This window comes from Aureobasidium subglaciale, assembly GCF_000721755.1.
Source record: "Aureobasidium subglaciale EXF-2481 unplaced genomic scaffold scaffold_5, whole genome shotgun sequence".
In the NCBI taxonomy this organism is placed as follows: Eukaryota; Fungi; Ascomycota; class Dothideomycetes; order Dothideales; family Saccotheciaceae; genus Aureobasidium; species Aureobasidium subglaciale.
In genome coordinates this window covers 752,090-770,036 of record NW_013566990.1, presented here as the reverse complement: position 1 = coordinate 770,036, position 17,947 = coordinate 752,090, and the positions used below count along the sequence as shown (strand labels likewise).

The window sequence follows — 17,947 nt, the reverse complement described above, 5'->3', positions numbered from 1 at the left end:
TTACTGCTTGTGTGTAAGGACTCAAAAGTCCTCTTCTTGGTGAATCTGTTCATCCTGATGACTTGCTACAGGATCTCTCGTCTAAAGAGGGACATTGGAGAACAAGCGATTGATAAGGTCCTTACTAACGGCTTGAGTCTCAGTACTGCTATGGCTGACTCTGCCACTCGGTAGCAGTCTCTGTAAGTCGTCTCTTGACTCTATGCACAATGCGTTGCCATATCTCTCCGGATCCAATCGTCGGTTTTGTATAAAGTGCGGCTACTCTTGTGAGCTTCATACTGTTCATAGCCAGACTCACAGCCCGTCATGTTAATTCTTCTTGTGTCAATTGCTTGCTCGCTGGCGATATGACCTTTTCGTGCAAGTGCCCAAGGTACGTATAGGGCAGTATCTAGCATTCTCATCCCTCGAGTCATATATCGAACCTCTGTCTCGGCGGACGAATCGCTGTCACCCCACTATCCGGCTGTTTCCATCGGCTCTCCGACGATGGTACTCGTGTTTGTTGATACCAACAACAAACGAACAGACCCTATGCCGAATTGGCCAACGAAGTGAATCCTGGAAATTGATTCGCATGACAGAAAAAAGATAGGGTTAATTGCCGTTACAGGGCAGCTTGAGTTTCGAGGTTTCCATTCCACTCGGGATCCTTACATGTTCGTGCTGGCGGTCACAGCAAACAATGCTACCATGCTGCTGCCCTAGTTGCGCGAACCGGTCAAGGCAAGAAGCTCGTAATATTCCTCCAACAAGATTCCATACGGGGCTCAACCGTAGAACCATCTCGAAATGCGATGAGAAGCAGAGTGACCTGCTTAGCGGCCATTTCAACCACTCACGCGACACAATCAGCTTCAACTGCCCCCGCAATGTTTCGTCCGCATACCCGCGACTCGAGCTATCCCAAGTCTGGAACGAGCCGATCAATCACAAGACGCGCTCAACGCCCTCTCCCGGCCGTCTCTAACGATGCACGATGGAATAAGTCGCTCATATCAAGAGATACGAGCACTGCACATGGCATCACGTCTTGGTGTAACCACTGCGCTAGCCCTAAGATAAAGGCGTGGTCTTCCTCGACCTCCGAATTCGCATACATAGCAATCGAGAATTTGGACTCCCCCCGATCGATGAAAGCTGAACGGGCATGGAAATGAAGCATCAAGTAACGAAAACTCGCCTCCGCAAAAGACTATGCCTCTTGAGGCGAATTCGCTGCTTTCTTGGTCCTGTTTAGCGCGGCGCGGCTTCTGCCCGAAGATAGCGGCCTTCGTCTAGCCAATCAGCAAAGGTTTTTATTAGTTCGAGTCGAGCCGATCAGCGCTACATACAAAAGATCTTTCTCCTTTGCCAACATCTCTCCCACGTCGCCTCTCTTCAGCTTCTCACCAACGACATCATCCTTATACGGTCTGCCTCTGATTGGAGACTGGTCGTCAAGCGTGTACCTCGGAACAGATCTCTATATTTTCAACAAGCCTAGCGATCTGTTCAAAGCCTTCAAAGATTGTAAGACATTATCCGCCCTCATGTCTCTTCCTCAGAGACAGCGTCGGGACTACAACAAATTTCCCACTACTCAGCTTTTCTTCTTGGGTAAGTTTGCAGCTCCTTTAAGAACCGGCGAGGCTATTCTGACCAGTCTTCAGCTCTCGTGAGGGTCGCCGAGCCCATAGCCCTTACATCGATTTTCCCTTACGCCTGGAAACTCGTAATCGACTTCAACGTAACTGATCGCGCAAATGCATCCTTCTATGCCGGTCTGCTGATCTCAGCCTTCGCTCTTGCTGAATCTTTGACAGGACTGTGAGTAGCAAAAGCAGAAGTTGCCAGTCTTTCGTAAACTAACAATCTCGCAGATATTGGGGAGGTCTCTCGGACCGCATCGGGCGCAAGCCTGTGTTGCTCTTGGGAAGTGCCGGAACCATGCTCTCACTCCTTTTGGTCGGAGTTTCAACCAATTTCTGGATGGCTTTGGCTGGACGAGCAATTGGCGGCTTCCTCAACGGAAACATCGGTGTCATTCAGACCATGGTCGGAGAACTTACTGTCAACCCCAAGCATGAGCCTCGCGCATACTCGGTCATGCCATTTGTCTGGAGCATAGGCACAATCATTGGTCCATCCATCGGCGGTATCTTCTCAGCTCCAGCGGATAACTTCCCGGATGTGTTCTCACCGCATGGAATTTTCGCCAAATTCCCCTATCTGCTTCCCAACCTCATTTGCGCAGCCTTGATGATGTTTTCAATTGTCTGCGGATTCTTCTTCCTCGAGGAAACTCACCCCGACATGCAGCCCTGGAGCACAGTAGACGATCTCCAACACACCGAAGCCGAAACTCCACTTTTCGCTGCTCAGGCCGGTACGACAACAGCCGCGGTCGACTTGCGCAATGAATCTTACGGTACCTTCAACAAGGTCGTCCAAGATCAAGAGTGGAATGTTTTGCCCGATGGAACGGATGCGCCAAAGGAAGCAGAGCCCCAGGATCAAGTTGTCTTCACGAAGCGTGTGGTCATGTTGATCATTGCACTCGGCATCTTCACCTATCACTCCATGTCTTATGATCATTTGTTGCCCATCTTTTTCCAGGACTCTCGTGTTGAAAGCAGAGCACATGGAAACAAGCTAAGTTCAATGGCGGGTGGTCTCGGTTTGACGATTCAAGATGTAGGTGTCGTCATGTCTGTCAACGGCATTATCGCGCTGGGTGTTCAAGCCATTATTTTCCCTTTGGCAGCAGCATGGCTGGGTGTTTGGAAGTTGTTCATTGTCACCACAGTCTTGCACCCTCTCGCTTACGTCGTGGTTCCTTACTTGGTTCTCCTGCCTGATGGATGGCTCTATCCTGGCATCTACGCCTGCCTGACGATTCGCAATATCTTCGCCATTCTTGTTTATCCGGTCCTTCTGATCTTGCTCAAGGAGGCTTCACCTTCGCCTTCATGCTTGGGTAAGATCAATGGCTTGGCTGCTAGCACTGGTGCAGCGTGCCGCACTCTCGCATCGCCCATCGCAGGTATCCTCTATGGCATTGGTATCGATATCGACTTTACCGCTCTGGCATGGTGGGTTAGCGGCGCCGTTGCCATCATCGGTGCTATTCAGTGCTTCTTCGTTCATCGCAACAAGAGTAGTGAATGGCATCAAGTTCGTGCTCGTGCACCTTGCCGCTTCATGCCACCTGAGGAGCACAGACAGGATATTGTTCACATTGTTGTACAAGACGAGGAAGAGGAGGGAGCTGAAGCTAATGAGCAGCAGAGGCTGTTGGCATAGGCTATAATGACTTATGAGTCAGTCGAAATCTAACGTGTACAATGGATGTTATTTGCATATATCATTTCCATAGCATTTAGCGGCTTTTAGGGTTCTTTTGGTGTTGTATATGTATGTCTCCCTTTCATAGCGAGCGTGGCGTTTTGGGCCGATATTTAGGTTAGACTATAGGTGTTAAATGATGACCTCTCCTTCGAACGCCCTTCTATACATAAAACGACCCTGCCTTTTTACAGCTGCAATACGATGCTGTAGCTCGAGCCCGGGATAGATACAAATGCCATACTCCTTGAATACCTGATCCTGCCCCCCTCCTCGTACTCCATGAGAACAAGTCGTAATCACAAAATCATCATGCCTCTTTATAACCCATCTACAAACCCCCTCAGCGCTCAACGGAGATACATCTAGCCCCATATTCCGTCACTCGCCGGTATCGTTTCGTCTGCGTGACCCGAATATCGTCTTTGGCGGCCTGAGGGTCGAGCGGCGGATATCGAGGATCAAACAGAAGACAGCAAGCTGCCCAATATTGTTCGTGTTGAGCTGTATATGGGTTTCGGTCGTTCTGAGCGGGCGGTTTTATTTTATAGGCATGGTACTTGTGGTGGAACTTGCGAGATAGAAATGTTGTGATGAAAGTACGTATATGGATTTTGGATATTTGGGGCTGGAAGGGTTTTGTTACGGACATGGGACAGCTCGAGGATGAGAGAACAACCACTGGAAACGATGAGGTTCAAGCGGAGCATAAGCTTGATAAGGGACAGCACAAGAGCACAAAGACAAGTTTGTTCTTGTATGTTCATTAAAGCACGTGTGTGGAAGAAAGCTCCATCTACGGAAGAGGTAGAGAGCGTGGTGTATGATTATGTAGCAGAACGGAAGCAAAAGGCAAAAGGAAAACTTGTGATTGTTGGATTGTGAAAGAAAGGGATTGAATGGGTATAGTGCTGAAAAAAATCAAAGAACGCCATGTGCCCAGGAAGGAGAAAAGAGAAACAGAACCAAGATGGAAGTATTTTTTGTCGCTTTCGTGGGTTCAATGAGTTGATGAGTCGAGAAACTGTTCGATGGAGGATGAACGCCCCTTGTCGGCTTTGTGCATGGTACCAAGATCGATCGGGTGTTATTTTGCTGTTGGAACGGTGCAGTAGCCAATGGATATCGGATTTCGAGTCTCCCGTAGACAGTCTTGTACTTCGACTGTGAGACCGGGCATAATCACAGAGTTGAAAATCGCTGCTTTATATCCAGGAGATCGCCGTCGTGAGAGAGTCGTAGTAGTCCATAATGCGTGGTAGTGTCATGGTCACTCCAAGATCTCACCTTCATCGGTGCTGATGTAGCTCTTGACACGAGCACGGCCTGTAGTAGCATCCTTGTCGGCAATCACTGACTTGCCAGCCTCATACTCCTGGTTCCGGATAAACTCACGGTACGACGGACCGTTAGTGACCGGAGCCTTTGTGTCATCAGAGCCGCCGGAGCTCGTTGAGTCGAGGGTGGGAGACGTTGTGGTAGATTTATGCTGTGCGATCTCGATGCGCAGGTGGTCGAGTTTGGCTCTGAGAACCTTCTCGCGATTAGGGGTATAGCTGCTAGCTCCTTCGTGAGCGGATCCTTCGCGGGCAGTGGCCCTTTCTGAGTTGATGGCATAGACACGAGTGCCGCGGCGAGTGTCAGTGTGAGACGATCTGTTGTTGCCCTGTTCAAAGGCACGACGTTTGGAGGTAGATGGTCTATAAGTCTCGTAAGGTCTGTAGTGAGTAGTGCTCTCTGACTTGATCTTGACTCTCTTGTCTGATGGCGGTTCGTAATAGTAAGGGGCAGAAGCGCAAGATCTTGCGCTTCTCGCCCAAGAAGGAGGGACCATCAGGGGCGGGTGCTTGGTAACGACCGCTGGATGGACCCTGTCCGCGAACGTAGTCGTCGTTGGGGTAAGTTGAGGGAGGGGACGAGGTGTCCATTCGTCTGACGTCCATCAAGTCACAATTGAGGACGTCCTTAATGGGGGCGAAAGAATCGAAGTCGCGAGCAGCAGGTTGAGGAGGCCGGTAACCGGGTGTGAAGCTGAAGGGAGGGGGAGAGTTCGTCATTTGCTTGACGTCCATCACGTTGCGGGTCGTAGCATCGTCTTCGAAGGCGAAGCGAGCGGTATTGCGAACAGCAGGACGTTGTGGAAGGTGACCCTGGGTGACAACTGCCATGAGATGTCCCGAGACAGTCATTTCAGCCCATTTGCGGAGCTCAGGGGCAGCTGTGTTCTTGAACGCGAGAACGTTGTTGCTTAGCTGGTTTGCGGTAGCTTGTGCGTGAAAGATAACAAGCGCGTGATGACCTTGCTGCTTGTGCTTATTATTCTGTTCCTCTGACCAGTTTTGCCACTGAAAGTTGTAGATCTCGTGAACCACTGCAGTGAAGATCATCATACCGTCAGGGGCGCTGCGATCCAGGAGGTAGTAGATTGCCTCATCCGTGAATAAGTCGCTAATGATGCGCTTGTTCTCGACCTCTAGGTCGAGGAATTCGCAGAGATCCTTACTTTGATCAGACCGGTCACGCAGGACTCTGCCCGAGACCTTCCAACGAAGACGAAGGGCGTTGAGAAACCAATTCACGCATCTGTCGTCAGCGAACACAGTTCGACCATGACACTCGAGATAGTTGAGATGGGCGCATGTGAATTTTTGTCCCTGACGGATGACGTGCTTTGGCATAGTCAGATCGAGGCGCTCATCGCAAGGTACATAAGCGCTAGGGGTCCTCGAGAATGCGTGGGAACCGGTCTGAGAGGGTGCCATCTTGAATGTGTCGGGTGAAGTTCGCGCAAATGATTGACTATCTGTTGTGGGGAGAGGAAGATGGTAGTGGAGAGCGAGGAGAGTTGAGGGACGAGAAGTAAGCGAGGAGAAGCACGTGGATAAAGCGGAGAATTGGATGAGTGAGAGTCGAGTTCACAACCGACTTTCATTATATGTCGATACGTTCGAGAAGTCGTTCGTACGCAATCACCCGACGCGTCGTTTGCACACCACCTACCCAATCAAGATCTGTGACCTTACCTTGACAATCGTCTTTGCTTTCCCACTGCAAGGCTTTGTTATATGTATTTGAGTACTGCCCGATTAGGATATTCTGTGACTGGCAAAGTTGTCCAGACATATAAAACTACTCGCTTGATCATCGACTTCTGTGAAGGTGTGGCTTAGCTCCATCCCAGAGACAAAGACTTGGCCAGCTCCTGTAAATGTTTTGGACATCTTCTGCAGCTCTCATACCTCCTACTTCTCAGTGTATGATGAAGCGTCAAATCGAGGTTGAGCCATCGCTGATCCCATGTATATACTTTCGGAGTCAGTCATCGTTGCGCTCTATCCTCTCCAGACCAGGTGGAAGAAGGACTCAAGGGACGAGTGGGATTTGATGAAGTATGGGGAAAATATATATATCAGGATACCTGAATCACAATATACGAGCGAGAAAGTAACGCAAGTCACATCAGTAACACTTCCGATGGCGATTAGGATCCGAGAGACAAATTACAAGAAAGGGAGCTGTTACGATTCACTCTGGCCGAATGAAGGCTCGATGCCTTTGAGACAAACGAGGTCTGATGTGGACTTTGGTCGCTTGCCCGGAGGAGATGAACATTACCACTCGCCGCGACAAGGCCGTAGAGAATAGCGGATATTTCAGCTTTAGATCGTGGTTTATGTCGCTAGCCCATCGCGATGCGACAATTTCATCGAGGTGAAGAGGCGATCGCGGAAGAGCTCGAAAGTGCAGTGGAGGTCTGGAGTGAGGAAATGGTGTGGGGAAATGTCATCACTTTGACTTTTGGAGGAGCAGAATGCTCATGACGCTTATAAACGTCACTGAAGCATTGGAGCTCTACAGCTCTTCAAAAGAGCTTTGAGAGCTCGACGCAGGAATATCCTCTTCTTTTCTCATCAAGCTTCTCTCTGCCTCTACGCCTTTCCAGCCAGTCACACGACCCTTTAAATCTACATCAACAGACCAACAAGCACATCAACTATCACAATGGCCTCCCGTAACGCTGACGCTGCTGCCAACTCCAACCCCGACGGCTTCCACGCCTCGGCTCCCAGAGATGAGCCTCTGCTGTCCTCTGGTCACCAGCCTGGAAAGATGGTCGGCAACGACGCTGCTCCTGAGTTCCACGCCCAGACCCTCCCCGCTGGCACCGCTCCTGCTGAGAGGTATGTTATACCCCACTGATTCTCCTCCTCTGCCTTGCATACTAATCCTTGTTCAGCACTTTCCAGTACAACAACGAGGCCGACGCAACCCCAGCCCAGGGCAAGGCCGCCGACTCTGCTTAAGAGCTTCGCGCTTTCTTCCTTGACCTTGTTTTTCAACGATCAACGATACCAATGCCTCGGATACCTTTTATTGTAAAATTGATTTAGCATTTCTGCATCCATGTAAAGTGGCTACCAGGCCTTGATGGCAATGAAGGAATGACAAAATACTTGCGAACACTTTGTATCTTTGTGCTTCGTTGCGACTCGTTTTCAATGAAGACCATGTCATGGCAACTATAATGTTTGTGGAGCAAAGCGATGTCGTTCTTTGCTTCTGCTAGAGCCTCAACCAAGTGGGGCATCGATCTATCTCCATCGTCAGATCGTATAAAAGCACTGACTCTCCATGTTGTAGCGCAATCGCGGCTCAAAGGTGGGCAGAAAAAAGTTCGTCTGCATCGCTGAGCTATACATCACGCCCATTCGGACTTTTGCTATGCTATAAAAACTATAAGAAATTATAGATGAAGCCATATCAGTTAGCAGGTAACGGGCTCTAGGTATGGAGAGATAGTGTGTCCTTCGGCAGCAACCATGACCCAAAAGGTCTGTGCTTTCGTATACCGTTCGACTGTGTTGATGGGGGGACCCTGATCAGACACTACAGACATTAATTAAGCACGTCGCTTGTAGTTTCATATAGAGCTGAAGTAGCACTGAGGCAGAGCTGTGATGGTTATGAACGACTCGTCGGAATTGGATGCTGAAACGGCGAAAGGTGGAACAATGTGGAAGCCTGCGCTTTGTTAAGGTAGGAGAAGCACTAGCAGTGGAGCGAGAAAGCTTTAGAAGAGTTCGTAGGTTATGTCTGTCAGTCAAGTCAGCAAACCGAACCTCGGCTTTCATAAACAGACGATGAAGGACAAGTCGCACGGGGAAAAAGATTGATGAGAAATATTGATCGCTGAATGAAATGAGGGAACACAATCGATGAACTCTTCTAGTATGGTATCTTGAAAAACACGACAGATGAACTTCTATAGTAGATGACAAAAACTCAAAGCTCTACTCGGCACCCATCATGACAGTATAAGACTCACCTGACTCTTTTTCAATCCTCTCGATCGAGCGCTTGTAGCCAGGCATGCTGTCAAGCTTATTGACATACTCGTTCAACTTAGGGTAGGCAGTCGCGTTGATCATCTTGAGTCGCTTCTGACCAGCCTGCATGGGGAAAGACATCAAAATGTCTGCGGCAGTGAGGTCCTTGCCACAAAGGAAACCGCCGCCGTTAGGTGCGGTGGCGAGCTGCTGCTCCAAGAAGTCGAAGTGAGTCTTGAAGTTGGGCTTGAAGTACGCAGCGTCTACTCTACCGGCAATGGCCCCTGTGACGGGTCGGAGGAAGAAGGGGATCTTATCGCCTTTGAGCACTGTAAGAAGCCATGATTAGCGGCTTGATCGTGAGCGATGTGGACGATTAATCCTACTGCTGAAAATGAGGTTGGTAACCATCAAGGCCATTAATGAGCCCTCGGCATAGTGCATGAAAAAGCGGTAGCGTAGCCACTCTTCGGTCTCAAGACCGGGACCTTCCTTGCCCTCCTCGTATCTCTTGGGGGCGAGATGGGGAGCAAAGTGCTCGGTCAGGTACTCGGTGATGAACCCGGACTCTGCAAGGATCGTAGGCTCGGTTTTACCAGGTGCGTGGATACCAATTACAGGCGACTTGCCCAGAGGGTGCACTTTCTTCAACTCGGGAGGTGCAAGCATCTCTGGCGTGCGCTTGAAGATTTCAATATTGTAGTCGACATTGCACTCTTCGAGGAGCCAGATGAATCGCTGAGCTCTCGACTTGTCAAGCCTGGTGGATTGTTGGATTTTGCCATATGTTTGGTGGGCCTCGCATGTTGACCTACCAATACAGAGTGACCTTGGGTGACATGGTGGTCATGATAAACGTACTAGGTTACTACCAAAATTAGAATCCACGATAACGAAGTATGCTCCACGCGAAGGTGCTGATTACACAAAATGGTCTGGTGTGTTGTACAGCAGCGAAGGTAGATGCGTTGGGGAGAAGATGGCATGGTCTTGAGCCTGGTGGAAGGCCACAGCCGAAGGATCAGACGAGCAGCTGCTTGGTACCAAACGGATGATGTGCTTGCATAGAGGGAATAGCGACTTACAAGTAAATCTTGAGGCTTTTTGAAGAGTGGCCCTATAGACGTTTAGAGCAGGGAAAGATGCTTTCTTCCTGCGTGAAATGAACACAGGAAATAAATTGCTTTCATAAGGCCGATGCGATAAGCTATTGTGACCGAACCGAGGCATCGTCACGATCACGAGCAACGCGCCAAGGATAATATCATGATCATCGTCTTGCTCCAGACACGTGATCTCGAATCCTCTCTTGGCAGTCCCGAACGTCAGCGACAGCGACGGTCATTGTGAGTGTGAACGACACAACCTTCTCAATACCCACCCCCAAATAACAGCTACACATCAACTCAAGATGGCTGGCGGTGGTCACAACAGTGCGCAACTCCCTACATCGAAAATGGGCAATTGCGCATGAACTAACACCTCCATAGGTCTCGCCTTTGACCCGGCGCTGGTCAAGTACAACCGTACGCTCCCCGTCTGAAAATGCGCCAATAATACTGTTATCCTGACTACGATTGCAGAGATGTCCGTGGATCGCTACAAGCACTTCAAGTGGACTCCTCGTACTGCCTGGCTCTCGATCATCTTCGCAATCGCTATCCCTAGCTCGCTCTACTACGTCGCCAACAAGACTGATGTAAGTCTTCGAATTTCGTGTTTTTGGAGCTGTATGAGCTGGACGCCGAATGGAATGACATCCAGAGAAAAGTCAAAGAGAAAGAGAAGGACAAGAGATCATTTTCAGGAGGACACGGCACAGAACTGAGTCCAATCAAGAGGAGGAGAGCGGCACGAGCAGCTAAAGTCTGCGATACGGCTTTGCCTTGGGGATTATGGGATGCGAGAGCTACATCCTCGAGAAGCAATCGACGTAGAATCCAGAAGGTCCCAGACATCAAGCACATGGCTTCAAGACTCTGGTTGAAGGCGCAGCGTTTTCAAACAAAGACGAATGCTAATATCAAGAAACGTAGGGCAAGTACGCGTTCCGCGGCAAGAGAAGAGGAGACACCATGAAGGAGTTCTAAGCTCGAAGATGAACGGGAGGTCACGAACAAACGCCACGCCAAAATTGGCCAAGATACACAATTATACCACCATATCAATATCAATCCCATAGGAACTAATCTCTTAGTGCTGGTCACCATAACTGCTGTTATTCGTGTAAAACTAGAAGCTCGTTGGCCTCCAAATGCTCATGCACACGCTGGAGAAAATTCGGACGGTAGTTCTGAAACCGTGTTGGCTGTGTAAACCTTGTATTGCCTAATGTTTTCTCTTACTCATGTCGAGGTGGATGACTGGTTGGCCTGATCTTTCTCGAGTTGAAAAGGCCTCTTGCTTTCTTAAGATAGTTCGATGTCGCAAAAGCAGCGACGGTGAGCGCTTTTGTCTATAGATACGAAAGCCAGTCCACAAGAATAGTAATGTCTTCTTCTGCACACGAGAAGAGACCCCACTCCTATGTGCCTGTCAGTGATCGTCACCGTGTGTTGTGCTGTGCATGGGGTTGCCCGGGACAAAATTCATTGATACGAGACGACGCAGGGACCTCCAGACGTCACATCTTTGCAGAAACCTCAACAAGTTCAACCCTCCTCCGTATCTTCTCATGTACCGGGGTAGGGATGTCTGTTACTCCAGACGAAAAGGCCCACAAATCACTCTGCGGGCTCGTCTGACTGCAGCGCTTGCTGCCGACGCGTCAACTGTTGGCACGATTCACACTCGGATCCTCGTTTTGAAACTTCCAAAGCGCCCAATGCCAAAAGGATCCCTGCACAAGATCGACTTCTTGTCACTGAGGTGATTTTTACGAGTAGGTGTGGTGATCTGTAGTATGTCGTGACTTATCTATGCCCTCTGCCCTGGGCGGTCGCATCTCGCGCTCTTGCTCGTTTGCGACGCTGTCAATCTCTGGCTTCACATTCGCCATACAGAAGGCGCCATCTCGACTTTGGTCTCTCCCTCTTTCCCAAGAAGCTGTGGCCTTTCGACTTTGCCCAAGATGGAAGAAAACAAAGCTTTCCTTCCGCAAGGAACATCACCAGAAACAGTATATCAAGACGCATCATTACACAACATGGAGGATCAAAAGACGACTACCGTGAACAAGCTGTGGCCCTCGAACTGGAGTAAGAAGACCAGAACAGTCGTCGCCGCGATTGGAGTCATCGTCATCATCCTTGTCACCATTCCTACCATCATCATCCTCAGGAGGCGCGACAACAACAAGCTTCATAACACTTACCCAGACTATCACGCTCTCAACTACACACTCAGTGAGAGATGGCAAGGGACAAACTTCTTCGACAACTTCGATTACCACTCAACGCCAGATCCTGCTGCTGGCTTCGTCAAGTAAGTAGCACGAAGGTTGGACGGTTAGATTAGCTCTTACTGATGTGCATACAGCTACTTGGATCAAGCGACCGCCGAGTCCACCAATCTGACCTACGCTGGCGAAGCATCTGCTTTCTTGAGAGCAGACTCAACGGACACAAACGCAAAGAATGGTCGCAGTTCTGTGCGCATTACTTCCAAGAAACAATTCCACACTGGTCTCTTCGTCTTCGACGTCAAGCATACTCCTTATGGCTGCGGAACATGGCCTGCTGTCTGGATGGCTGACCCAAGTGATTGGCCTGGGAATGGCGAGATCGATGTCGTCGAAACTGTGAACCAAGGAAACACGGGCAACCAGATGGCTCTACACACTTCTAAGGGTTGCAAGATGTACAGCAGACGCGTTCAGACCGGCACAATCCAAGGCACTAATTGCTATAATGGCACGAACGACAATGCCGGCTGTGCAGTCATGGGAGCGTCTAGCTCATATGGTGCCGAAGCGAATGACGATGGTGGTGCAGTAAGCATTCGCCCACTCTCTGTTACCCGCATATTCACCACTGACTCTTTGCTTCATAGGTTTATGCAATGGAGCTTCGTAAAGCAGGCATCCGAATGTGGATATTCAACCGCGACTCGCCACCTGGAGATCTCAGGCAAAACAACGACACCCATCCTGACCCTTCAAGCTGGGGGTTTCCTATCGCCGACTTCCCCAGCACCAATTGCAACATCGAATCCCACTTCAAGAATCAATCGATCATCGCGAACATCGATTTCTGCGGCTCCTGGGCAAGCAGTGTTTACTCTACCCAATTCAAATGTCCCGGAAAGTGTGAGGACTTTGTGGCAACGAATGCCTCTGCTTTTGAGAAGGCCTACTGGGAGTTTGCGAGCTTCAGGATCTACTCGGTAGAAGAGTAGGAGCGTCTTTCCCGGTCCTTTTCGATTGTTGTGATTTTATGATACCCTTTCTTTATTGTTGAAATCCTGGCGCCACGATGAGACACAGTGTCAGGTAAATTACCTTCATTCGGTACACATAACAGGTTCATGAATATATAGAATATGAACAGGCTCATGATTGCCTTCCAAGTGCCACTTTTGACAAGTTCCAATCAGTACCCGTGACTCTACACTGTCGATCTGCCGGATCTGTGACTTGCTTCTCTGTTTTTCGGATGTCCGTACTGGTTGCACATGTTACCTTCTGTTGCCTTCACGGTCCTGCTGGAAGCACCGTTGACGACATCGACGCCCCGCGCTGCCGATCGCGGGTATTTCTCGTCACATTGATGATTGGTGCAGGCAGCATGCGAACAGCTCAAGCAACACCTCGATGCTTGCTTATACATACTTTCTTGATGTGTATATACCATCTTTTGACCCTAGTCCCAATTATAAAGTCTTGATACGCATACTTGCATCACACGGTAGCCGACCTCAGATTTATGTTACAAACGGAACAACCTGCTTTGTCCGAAACACCAGAGTCGCACATGCGTTGCTTTCGAACATTAGAAGGAGATATCAATCTCACGGCATCGCCGGGCTTTTGTTTGTCTGATCGCAGTCGAGGCTGGAAGTTTCCCTCGGCTTGAAACAAGATCTGCGAGGCCATGTCACAGTCAAACCGTGAAGCACGTCGCGAAGTACGCCGAGCAGAGTCTCCTCCCAACCCACGAGAGCGCCGCCGTCGTCGATTGAATTCTTCGACTGATCACACGCGTCCGACTGGTTTTGTTACGCCTTGGCTTGAGCAACAAGACTTGTCACGGCCAACTGCGCATGCGCAAACAACAATAAACCTAACAAACTTACGCACACCACACTCTGCCCAACAGTTTCACCTCTGGGCAAATTCACGCTTTCTCGAACAAATGGATCAAGTACCTTCGTATAGCCATCACCTCTGGGGTCAGACCGTGTCGTTGGACAGTCAAGATGCTGGTCCGTCTTCGGTAGTGCACCCGCGTAATGTTGATTTTGATACCGACGATTTCTCAATCCTCCCTCGCGGTGATCGTTCTATTGACTCTCGACGTCACGGACCTCTTTTGAGCTTGGATCAAATCGTCTCCAACAAGAAACAGCCTGCATCCGCGCTCAATGGATTGCCAGCTTCCTCGGCAGCCGACAGCGACGATTCACCCTCTGACTGCAGCGAAAGCGCACAAGACAATGCTCCTCCACCACCTTCTCCTCAAGGTGGGTGGCTGAACTCATACACCGCTAGCAATGACTCATTTTGGTATGATCGGATCAGACCTCGTGACGAAACGATGTCTCAAGCTGGTGCTAGTCGTGGAGGTCACGCAGGCTTTCCCACCTATGGAAGTCATCCTTATGAATTCACCAACCCACATTATCAAGTTGCTTCACCATACACAGCCGAAGGTGCATCTCAAAGCGCACGCAATGTTGAACTTCGCCGCTTGATGGAAGATCAGGAAAGCTCTGCGGACAGATCAACATGTCCTGTGAACCCTGCAATTCTTCTTGCATACCAGCTGGATCGCAACAGTCCTCAGCCTGCTTTACGCTTTCTGCCATTCGTTCCCGAATCTCAAACGAACAACCACAAAGCCAGAAACAAGCGTTACATGATCCAACCTTCGCATAAGCAACGCATGGATGCTGCACAATTGATGGCAAGGAGGGCGAATTGGATTCCTGGGGAATTTCCTGTCGAGCTCTTCGAACTCATCACTCAGCATTTATCTCGTGATGACATCAAGTCGATGCGTCTGGTCAACAAGGAATTCGAGCTCGGTGTCTCACATTCTTTGTTTGACACGGTGGTTGTTCCCTTCAATACCGAGCTCTACGACATGATCGAGCAGAAAGCCGTCAAGCGCGACATGAAGGGCAAGCGTAGAGCTGATGATCCCGTCAATAACTTTATCGACCTGGATCCCGGTTCACTGCTTTGGAAGAATGCTCTAGACGACACAGAAGACAAGGTCTATCGCGGCCACGGTCTTAAAGTCTTCGAAGGCTTTGGTGGTCATATCCGTCGCTTCGGCATGAGCTTTGAGATCAAAGAACAAGCACTTCAAAACCCGCCTCAGAAGAATCAACTCGACCGACACGAAAGCTACTTCGGTTGCTACGAATGGCCATCACAGGAGTATACGCGCTACGAACAGCTTGCTGGACTCGAACGTACAGCAGATGAGACTTCTCAGATGAAGCTAGCCTTCTCACACTTGTCCAAGGTGCAGCAGCTTGCACTCTCTATGGACAGCGGTCTCGGATGGATGAACGGACCCGATAAATCATTGCGCAGCCTGATCCTGCAGCACCCCTCTCCTCTGTTCGGCTGTTCACACGGCGTAGTAGACGCACAACAGCAGGAGCGTATCCGACTGTGGGAGTCTATCGAAGCTGCACACGGCCGACTGGATGCTCTGGAAGATCTGAAAGAGGGCTATCTCGAACGCTCGAACCTAGAAGAGAATTTCTTCCACCGCTCTCCCTTCTCGACAACCCCTTACGCTTCCCCTAGCGCATGGGCAACTGCTCCAGCTAGCGCTGTGGCTTCAGCTATCCCTGACGTTCTCGATGGTAACGACAATGCTGCTTTGGAGACAGGAGTGTTTTACATCAATTCATACGAATCGCGCGATAGCCCATCGCAATCCACCGAAGGTCAAAGAGCAGACATCATAAAGAGGATCGACAAGTTCAGCCCAGCCAATCTAGACAACCATCAAAAAGAGTGGCTGCTCGAGGCTGAGTGGGCACAGAGAGCATTCCTCACCACGTACCTGCTTGGCGTCGTTGACAACAGCTCAGTTTTTGACAAGGTGTCAGTCTTGAACTTCCGTATTTCCAGCCACCTTGTACCCTTACTATCTCGGCACGACTTTTGGACCGCTCTGCCTAAGTTGGTGGAAATCACACTTGCCGTGATTCCTGACTGGCGCACTGTAGAGCGTGACGACGCTGGTGTGGTTGAGACCAAAGACATCGATCCCTCGATCGCTGTTGACAAGACATACGATCTGCTTCAGGCCTTCATCGGAGTCAGATCTAACATCACTAAGTTGAACTTTGCTTGGGCGGCTGGCGGTGAACACGCTGAAGGCATCTTCGCTCGCAATCACCACATATTGCCTGCTCCAATCACCAATATTGCACGCTCTACAGCCATCGCCGTGAAGGACGAGGACCTGGTCGATATGCCGCATGTCAAGGATCTTACGTTCTCCAATTGTTGGTTCACACCCATCTCCATAGTGATGGTGGTCAAGAAGCTGCGCAAGGACTCTCTCAAAAAGATCAAGTTTGATTCAGTCTCGCTCACTGCGATGCCTCGCGTCAATGCCAACAATCAGAATCCGGTCAACGCGTTCCAGAATCCTGCTCAGCCTCTTGTTCCGGGCATGATCGTGCTTGGTGGCAATGCTGCTGCTCAATTCGGAGCTCAAGTATGGCAAGGTCCGCCTCCCGGTACGCCGGTCGACCAGTGGGCTCTGATCATGTCGCAGGGTCTGAATACTCTACTGCAGCAACAGGGTATAGCAATACACCATGTCCCTCAAATCTGGACCAATCATCCGATGGGATTGACACTGCAGCAGATTCATGGTATCTTGGCCGGTCTGAGTGGTGGAATCGCACATAACAACAATCCTATGGTCCAGCCCGGAACGCTCTACCAGCTGCCGTTACAGCAACAGCAACAGCTTCAGGATGGTGGCGCTCAGTTCCAGCATTTGGCACTTATGGCGCATCCTAATCAACCACCTCTTGCACTTGGCACCTGGCAAATGCCACCTCAACCTGTAGCTCAAGCTCTGCCTACTCCCACCAATACGCCTTGGTATGATGGACATCGCTCTGGCTCATGGGTCAAAGTGATTGATACAATAAGCCCTGGACCCAGGCTCGAGATGTACGAACCTCGCGACGAGTTCGATCCGGAGCCTGCGCGACGCAAGAAAGGACTAGCAGCGGCCGAGTTCAAGTCGTGCGGCTACGTGCAGCTTCGTACTCCCACTTTCGACCAGAACAACGTTGAAGCACCTGTTCCTCACCGCATGAGCCGCCACTTCTCGCGTCGCCAGAGCCTTTTGTCATCAGCCATGCTCTCAACCCAAGACAAGTTGATCGGAACTATTGTCCAGCACATGTCGGAGCACGAGTCGGACGCTCTCCGCAACGCGTGGGGCATGTCGATGGCTTGGGACGATGCAAAGCTCGCCGAAGAGGCAGAGTACGATGGCTACCTTGCTGGAGGTACTGGACGTTTCTCAGGAAGTGTGACCAAGGATTCTCCCATCCAGGAGGCTTACACCGCTTAACATTCTTGAGTCTCGATTGAGCGACTATCTGCTTTCTTTTCGTTATCATTGGAGACGGGCGTTCGTTTTGATTGTTGGTTGACGATTGTCACCAATGTTTTTGTTTTTCTGTTTTTTCTCATCATGGCGAAGTACGAAGAGAGAAGAATGCTGGACGGCGTCGCAGATTCTGGCTGGCACTGGAAGGATAACGGCGTTGACATGGCACAAGATTGGGAGCAGCAGACTCTGACTGGCAGAATGAGATGTGGATACATGAAACCCCCCTAAAGATAGAATGAATTCCTAATGAAAATTGTATTGAGTATTGTAAGCAACAAGTCCGACTTATAAGCCTTGAAGACGAGAGTAGGAATGGTTGCGAGCATATGCGTCGGTAGGAGTTCGATGCGGAGGCAGGAGATTGTCGCGGAGGACGGCGGAAGGAACAAGGGTCTCTGGATGCCAAGACAAGTAATTTCTGGTAGCTTTGGAAAGATGGTCGTCTGGAAGTGCAGAGAGCATCCCCTGAACTTCATCCACCTTGAATCTGACAATTCACGACTGCTTCGGAGCTCTATCATAAGACCC

General features: G+C 50.0%; 7 protein-coding genes across 7 annotated transcripts; 5 read left to right on the top strand and 2 right to left on the bottom strand.

The window, feature by feature from the left end:
• The first annotated feature begins 1,051 nt into the window (after nt 1–1,051).
• Nucleotides 1,052–3,507, top strand: AUEXF2481DRAFT_87226 (uncharacterized protein). The gene is made up of 3 exons (XM_013490547.1): nt 1,052–1,602; nt 1,656–1,812; nt 1,866–3,507. Exons 1-3 carry the CDS (start codon nt 1,536–1,538, stop codon nt 3,286–3,288), a joined length of 1,647 nt encoding a protein of 548 aa, XP_013346001.1. The 5' UTR covers nt 1,052–1,535; the 3' UTR covers nt 3,289–3,507.
• Nucleotides 3,508–4,849: 1,342 nt separating this feature from the next.
• On the bottom strand, nt 4,850–6,178 carry AUEXF2481DRAFT_601559 (uncharacterized protein). The gene has a single exon (XM_013490616.1). The coding sequence runs from the start codon at nt 6,090–6,092 to the stop codon at nt 5,031–5,033; it is 1,062 nt and encodes a 353-aa protein (XP_013346070.1). The 5' UTR covers nt 6,093–6,178; the 3' UTR covers nt 4,850–5,030.
• A 988-nt stretch (nt 6,179–7,166) lies between these two features.
• Nucleotides 7,167–7,655, top strand: AUEXF2481DRAFT_37984 (uncharacterized protein). The gene is made up of 2 exons (XM_013490449.1): nt 7,167–7,511; nt 7,568–7,655. The coding sequence occupies exons 1-2, from the start codon at nt 7,333–7,335 to the stop codon at nt 7,632–7,634; spliced, it is 246 nt and encodes an 81-aa protein (XP_013345903.1). The 5' UTR covers nt 7,167–7,332; the 3' UTR covers nt 7,635–7,655.
• A 746-nt stretch (nt 7,656–8,401) lies between these two features.
• AUEXF2481DRAFT_3275 (uncharacterized protein) lies at nt 8,402–9,498 on the bottom strand (the record flags this gene model as incomplete). The annotated part of the gene is made up of 4 exons (XM_013490255.1): nt 8,402–8,424; nt 8,657–8,986; nt 9,044–9,417; nt 9,473–9,498. The coding sequence occupies 4 exons, from the start codon at nt 9,496–9,498 to the stop codon at nt 8,402–8,404; spliced, it is 753 nt and encodes a 250-aa protein (XP_013345709.1).
• Nucleotides 9,499–10,068: 570 nt separating this feature from the next.
• Nucleotides 10,069–11,193, top strand: AUEXF2481DRAFT_78234 (uncharacterized protein; the record flags this gene model as incomplete). Its single annotated transcript, XM_013490534.1, has 4 exons — nt 10,069–10,090; nt 10,148–10,183; nt 10,241–10,356; nt 10,694–11,193. The coding sequence occupies 4 exons, from the start codon at nt 10,069–10,071 to the stop codon at nt 10,745–10,747; spliced, it is 228 nt and encodes a 75-aa protein (XP_013345988.1). The 3' UTR covers nt 10,748–11,193.
• Nucleotides 11,194–11,328: 135 nt separating this feature from the next.
• On the top strand, nt 11,329–13,170 carry AUEXF2481DRAFT_37982 (glycoside hydrolase family 16 protein). Its single transcript, XM_013490448.1, has 3 exons — nt 11,329–12,080; nt 12,135–12,588; nt 12,648–13,170. Exons 1-3 carry the CDS (start codon nt 11,728–11,730, stop codon nt 12,990–12,992), a joined length of 1,152 nt encoding a protein of 383 aa, XP_013345902.1. The 5' UTR covers nt 11,329–11,727; the 3' UTR covers nt 12,993–13,170.
• A 278-nt stretch (nt 13,171–13,448) lies between these two features.
• On the top strand, nt 13,449–17,759 carry AUEXF2481DRAFT_37981 (uncharacterized protein). The gene has a single exon (XM_013490447.1). It carries the CDS (start codon nt 13,688–13,690, stop codon nt 17,375–17,377), a length of 3,690 nt encoding a protein of 1,229 aa, XP_013345901.1. The 5' UTR covers nt 13,449–13,687; the 3' UTR covers nt 17,378–17,759.
• The last annotated feature ends 188 nt before the right edge of the window (nt 17,760–17,947 follow it).